This window comes from Barbus barbus (assembly GCF_936440315.1).
Source record: "Barbus barbus genome assembly, chromosome: 49".
NCBI classification, from domain to species: domain Eukaryota; kingdom Metazoa; phylum Chordata; class Actinopteri; order Cypriniformes; family Cyprinidae; genus Barbus; species Barbus barbus.
This window is the reverse complement of record NC_136727.1, coordinates 4,409,646-4,417,028: the sequence shown is the minus strand read 5'-3', so window position 1 is coordinate 4,417,028 and position 7,383 is coordinate 4,409,646. Positions and strand designations below refer to the sequence as shown.

At 37.9% G+C, this 7,383-nt stretch overlaps 1 protein-coding gene across 1 annotated transcript; it reads right to left on the bottom strand.

The window, feature by feature from the left end:
* Positions 1-1,888: 1,888 nt before the first annotated feature.
* Positions 1,889-4,532, bottom strand: LOC306867869 (natural killer cell receptor 2B4-like). The gene is made up of 5 exons (XM_079413801.1): positions 4,469-4,532; positions 3,964-4,293; positions 3,060-3,353; positions 2,742-2,858; positions 1,889-2,522 (listed from the first exon to the last, which is right to left on the bottom strand). Exons 1-5 carry the CDS (start codon positions 4,509-4,511, stop codon positions 2,455-2,457), a joined length of 852 nt encoding a protein of 283 aa, XP_079269927.1. The 5' UTR covers positions 4,512-4,532; the 3' UTR covers positions 1,889-2,454.
* Between the last annotated feature and the right edge of the window lie 2,851 nt (positions 4,533-7,383).

The following is a 7,383-nucleotide window of genomic DNA, read 5'->3' as shown; positions in this document are numbered from 1 at the left end:
AAACTCGCGCATACATATAAACTTCCATGCAGACACACCTATAAATACTCGCGCATACATATAAACTTCCATGCAGACACACCTATAAATAGCTACTCGCGCATACAAATAAACTTCCATGCAGACACACCTATAAACATTCGCACATACATATAAACTCGATGCGCGCATACACATCCATAAAACACTCGCGCATACAAATAAACTTCCATGCAGACACACCTATAAACATTCGCACATACATATAAACTCGATGCGCGCGCATACACATCCATAAAACACTCGTGCATACATATAAACTTCCATGCAGACACACCTATAAATAGCTACTCGCGCATACATATAAACTTCCATGCAGACACACCTATAAATAGCTACTCGCGCATACATATAAACTTCCATGCAGACACACCTATAAATAGCTACTCGCGCATACATATAAACTTCCATGCAGACACACCTATAAACATTCGCACATACATATAAACTCGATGCGCGCGCATACACATCCATAAAACACTCGCGCATACAAATAAACTTCCATGCAGACACACATATAAACATTCGCACATACATATAAACTCGATGCGCGCGCATACACATCCATAAAACACTCGCGCATACATATAAACTTCCATGCAGACTAGGGTGACCACCCGTCCCGCATTTTGCGGGACCGTCCCGAAATTGGGAGCTTTGTACCGCTTCCTGCAAGAGGTAAGGTGCGTCCAGCATTTCAATTATGTATTCTGTATGTTTTTTTTTTTCATCCCAGAAACTGAAATACCAAAATAAGAAATACATTAAAAACTGACTGGCATTTAAAACCCAATTTGCGCAGTCCTCATGTTCTAGCTAAGAAAATAACCAACCCACACAGTCGTAGACAGGGAGTTTTCCGCAGATGACGACTGCGTGGACGGCACAAAGGATGTGCGGACCTCATCAGGGGCTCGAGCACCACCGACGGAAATGGTGGAGCGCACACGGAAAAACACCATATTCTCCTTTCATTGAAAAAAAAAAAAACGGTTGCAGCTTTCAGACACGACTTTCTTCTCATTTTAATAGTTCATTTGAGGCGGTTTCTTTGGCGTTATTTTAATGAAAAGTGTCCAGAGCGCATTCTTGTAATGCGAGAATGCAACAAATGTCTCTGTTTGCAGGATTCTCTTCACTCTCACACAAAACAGATGCGCGCCCTCTCTCGATCAGACATTAGGGCTACGTGTGCAAGCTCAAAACTTATACTCTCTCCTGGATTTAATGTTGCCAGAAGCGCAACTTGGAGTGTGGGCAATGGGCATCCATCGGCAGAAACATAAATCGGCACACAAGACAATGGATGTAATGTAAATCAGTATTTAAATAACATAACAGTAGTAAATGTATCTGTCTCACACGTGTCCCGCATTGTCCCGCAAAATCACATCTACTGTCCCGCAACAGATCTATTGCCAGGTGGTCACCCTAATGCAGACACACCTATAAATACTCGCGCATACATATAAACTTCCATGCAGACACACCTATAAACATTCGCACATACATATAAACTCGATGCGCGCGCATACACATCCATAAAACACTCGAACATACAAATAAACTTCCATGCAGACACACCTATAAATACTCGCGCATACATATAAACTTCCATGCAGACACACCTATAAACATTCGCACATACATATAAACTCGATGCGCGCGCATACACATCCATAAAACACTCGCGCATACATATAAACTTCCATGCAGACACACCTATAAATAGCTACTCGCGCAAAACTGGCCACATTTCACACTCACATGTACATGAAAATACACAAACACACATCATCTAACACTGTGCTTCAGCTGAAGATCCTCGCAGCACATTAAACCACATTCTCACAGCTCAGACGCCACATTTATTGACCTAAATAACACAAGATCTGACTCGAAGTGAACATGTGCCAGATCACACACTCCATATGATCTTTCAAATATCTTGCAGAACATTTGACACAATATTGATTAAAATACAATAGATTAATGCTGAGATATTTAACTGAAACATTAAAACATAGGCTATTTAATAAAACATAAAACTTTTTAAACTAATCTCAGGACTATCATGTGTCTGTGACACTGTTTTAGCACAAATCATATTTAATAGGGTAGATTCATCTGTAACTGACTTTAAATTATATGTTGAACTTTTTTCATTTCACTATATCAAATTAATTTTACATTTTTATGTAATGTTAAATTATAAATCTGTAATCTTGTTAACCTGCATGTTGTTCTTTTAGGCTTTTGGTGATTTATTAATACCAAGTGTGTATGTGAATGATAAACTATATAATAACTCATGTTGCAGCTCAGTTGAGTTTTATCTTTGGAAGCAGATGAACATGATGCTTCACCATAACTGTGAAATGAAATCATAAATCAGTCCTGATGAGTTGTGGTGTATTATGGGTGATGATCAGTGATCTGCAGACGGTAGATGATCTGTGTGTATTCTGACAGACATTTCTCATCTATAAACACAAACACATGCAGATGTTGAGTGAATTTATCATCAGGTGCTGATTTCTGTTGTTTCTCATGTATACAATACATTGCAAATTGTATAATAATAAGTATACAATTTACAACTTACAATATGAATTTAAAAATAATAATAAAAATGTAAAAACATCAGTTTTATAACTTTTGCACATAAATTATTTTGTCATGTCAGTTGTTGTAATACTTGCCGTCTGGTTTTTCTTGGTTGCATTCCCTGCAGCACCAGTAAAACACATATGAAGAAATGAACAGCAGCAGCACACAAACGCTTATAAGTAGCATAAAAAAGAAAGGCACAGCCACATCTGTAATTAATAAAGAGAAAATGGTCAATCCTTTCAGTCGAACTTCATCCGGATGCTATAAACTGCACATTTAGAAAGAGAATATGTTGAAAATATTGCTGCTGATGTACCTGAACATGTCCAGCAAAACTGACATGGTTAGAAAGCTTGAAGAATATACTTAATCACTAATTATAATCACTAATATCACCACTGCCATACCTGGACATGGCTGACAGATTTGACTGATGTCCAGATGTTGAGTCTGGTTGCTGATGGGATTGTTGAGCACACAGCTGTAGGTGTTTTTATCCTGATATTCCACCTCCAGAGGTAGAGAGAGACTGATGCTGAGATCAGACAGACTGATGCTAGACAATAAACTGTTTCCTTTGAACCAGGAGAGACTCGCATCACTCACATTCACCACTGAACACAACAATGAACATTTAGACTCTGGTGATCCTGATGAGAAGGAACAAAAGTCTCCGGTAATGACAGGAACAGACAGATGAGCTGGAAAACATGCAAATTAAATATAAGTGTATTATTGTAATGCAAGCAAACACAGGCACAAGGGAAAGTAGGATCCAAATGCAGATAATGTTTATTAATAACTATAAATAGTAATTTAATATCATTGAAGGGTCGTTCCAAACCAAAATGCTCAAAACTGGCCACTTTGGAACATTTATGTTTACAGTAAAAATGTTCAGTGTATGTACTTCAGTAATTACACTTTACAGCCAAGTTATTTGTTCATTTATGTTTTTCATATACAGACAGTCTATATTTTATTGCCTGTAAAGGACTGGCAGTAATATAATTGCTACAGTAAATGCATGTGTAAAAATGTAAGTAATACACCAGAGCAAGAATGCATGTCCTTTGCTTATATACTGTAGATGGCCCCCTGAAAAACAATTTTTGGTCCACTACATACTTTTCTTTCCTAATAACAAAGAAGGGATTTATTGGATTACAGTTTGCTGGTGCAAAATAAAAGCAGATGGGAAAATGCATTGTAATTTTTACAAACCTTTATTTTTATAGTGTTATATTCCTGATTGATCAATTATAAGCTTTACATCCATTTATACAAGATTTGAAGTCATATTGGTCTTACCATAGACAGTAACATTGAATGTCTTGTCTGAGTTTCCTCGGTGGCTGCGGATCTGTCGTTTATAAAGTCCAGAGTCTGTGGTTCTGATGTTTCTGATGGTCAGAGATCCAGTGAAAGAGTCCATCTGCAGTCTGTCTCCAAATATCTCATTACTGCTAAACATATCAATGCTGTGCTTATAGAGTTCAGCTATACGAGTCTCTTTAGGTCCAAACGTCCACAGTATCTGATCATCTCTCTGTACTTCAGTAACATCAGTGTTTAGACTGACAGAATCTCCCTCCAGCACTGATACTGACTTCACTTCATCTGTGTCAGCACCGAACACACCTGGAGAACATATGAAAACACATTATTATCAGACAGAGACTTAATATAATCACATTTACTGGAGCTTAATAAAGCATGATTAAAAGCGTAAACCATATTTATTGGTTAATATCTTGTGGAAAAGCATTTGTGATTACATGCTCCGCATTTACTGGAAATATTAAGAGTTTCTCACCACACAGAACAAACAGGATCAGAACACACAGATGAGAGGACATTGTAATAGAAATGTCGAGAGTCACTTCAGACAAAGCAGAGCGACTTCCTGAATAAAAAGTGTAGCTACTTCCTAAATCTAGACTGATAGATGAAAAAGTGAACTGGTTTTAGAAGTCTTTGTTCCCTGTTTTTCTCCACCTGTGCTCTCCAGATTACATTTAACACTTTTTCATCCTCTTAAATGGCATTGAGATGAACAGAGTTAATTGTATGTAGTTGGGAGTTAGAACATAATAACAATCAGTACAGATAGAATGTTTCACTATAAGTGTTTTTTTTTTGTTTTTTTACCAGCATACACATACACCTTTGTGCATGGCAAAATAAATAATAAGAAAAGAGCAGCGTATGTGAGTAAAAAAATCGAGTAGCTATCAAATTAAGAAAGTGAGCAGAGTAGCATTTTCCCAATACATTCCCCAGTAGAGTTACTGCACATTTAACACAGTTCAGCTCAAAATATTAGTGAAGTCATCCTTCGCCTAAAGTGCATTACCAGGCTAAACATCATTAAGTCTCACAAACAGTCCAACAGAGGAAGGCCTCAGCACAGTGATTACACACATATCCTACAGCAGTGAATGGATTTGGACTCATTATATATTATGCATGTTATGATTTCTCAATCTTGCTGGTTGTTTAACTTTTCTAAGCTTTCTTCCCTCATGCGATCCTATGGTCTTAGCTTTCTTAACCTCATGTTAATCTTCAGAAAGAGTAAGTTACATAAAACCTTCCCAAGAAGGTTTTATGTAACTTTACATAAAACCTTCCCAAGAAGACAGTTTAGCTTCACTTCTTGACTGGGTCCATACTGTAGCCACAGCCATATCACCCTGTAGCCCAAGACTGGTTGCCCACTGAAGCTAAGCAGGGTTGAGCCTGGTCAGTACCTGGATGGGAGACCTCCTGGGAAAACTAGGTTGCTGTTGGAAGAGGTGTTAGTGAGGCCAGCAGGGGGTGCTCACCCTGCGGTCTGTGTGGGTCCTAACGCCCTGGTATAGTGACGGGGACACTATATTGTCAAAAAGCACCGTCTTTCGGATGAGACGTTAAACCGAGGTCCTGGCTCTCTGTGGTTATTAAAAAAAAAAAAAGATCCCAGGATGTTGTTCGAAAAGAGTAGAGGTGTGACCTCGGCATCCTGGCCAAATTTCCCCATTGGTCTCCGACCATCATGGCCTCTTAATCATCCCCTTACACTGATTGGCTTCATCACTCTGTCTCCTCTCCACCAGTAAGCTGGTGTGTGGTGGGCGTTCTGGCGCACTATGGCTGCCGTCGCATCATCCAGGTGGATGCTGCACACTGGTGGTGGACGAGGAGACACCACCCCTCACAATGTAGTGCGCTTTGAGTGCTTAGAAAAGCAGAAAAGCGCTATATAAATGTAATGAATTATTATTATTATTATTACCCAGTTCCTTTGAAACACACCAAATACAGCACTGGTGTGTGTAAAGGCTGGAATAGAGTATATGACTTCTGTATAGATTTCTATTGATATATTTCACATAAAATCGTGTAGTGATGGACACACAGTCTGATGTTTTAGCTTTAGACTTTGATTTGATACAGTTGGAGGATATCAGTGTAGCAGTGAGGCGTATGTGTGAGTTTGTTGCGTCCAGAAGGACTTTAAAGTCTATGTGATCCTTAGTCATTTTAATCTGTAACTATTTACAGACTTGGTGATGACAAATGTTTTAAAATATCTTCAGATTTTAAAAGTTGCAATGTGTATTCCAGCCTTAAGACACACTTTTAACACATTCATGTATCCAGCGGCATTCAAATACATAACCAGTATAATGTCAGAGATTTTAAAGAACTAGAACACAATGATTCTAAACATCCAAACCAACTTAACCTGTACAGGCATTGAAATGTTGTATAAAGTTGTTCGCATTTAAAAGACAAAATTACCTATGAGATCAGGATTTGCCAAAAGTATCTCAGAAATAACTGGAAAAAAACATGGCATGTGATCTGTGCAACTTTGATACTTTAGACTTGCGGTCTGTCTGATAAGATTATTTTCCAAAAATACATAAAAGCGCAAAGAATACAATGTTAAAATAAATAATAATAATAATGCATTCACAGAGATCCTGTCTGCTCTGTAGTCTGAATATTTCATTATTCTCTTTTTTATTATATAGAGATGATCTGTTTATAGATGTCTGCTAAACGAATCTCAGAATGGTGAAGCCTAAATGTGCACATTACAAGATCATCTCTCTTTATTTCAGAAACATCAGTGTTTAGAGTGACAGAATCATCACTCCTTCATCTGTGTAAATACCAAACACACCTGAAAAAACAACTATTTGTCAACAACAAATCATAGATTATCCTTTAAGATTGTTTTTATGTTTACAGATAAATTGACATAATTTCTCTCTATACTAATCTCAAATACATTACTGATATTAACTAGTCGACTCCAGCCATTTCATACTGAAATCACTTAAAAATCATTGATCATCAAGATTGACTTTGATTAAATGAAAATTGTACATAAAAACTGCCCGATCTTCTGATCAACACATTTTACGTAAACCCATTGAACGCATGGTCCGCCAAATGCGGTCGACTGTGAGTGACGTCACGTCCCAACACGAACACATAATCCCACCCTTGACACTGATTGACAGGTTTCCGTGTAAGGCATCGGAAATGGAAATACAAAGGGAATTGCGATTCCATTTGAGTTTTGGCTGGCTACATACGCGACGCTGAGAAAGTGAAAAAGCAGACGTGGTAATTGAAATTGCTATTTAAATATGAATGGGTCAATACTCGTAAGATATGGGAAACACAGATGCAAACAGACTTTGCATTTCCATTTTAAATTTGGCAGTCACTGTG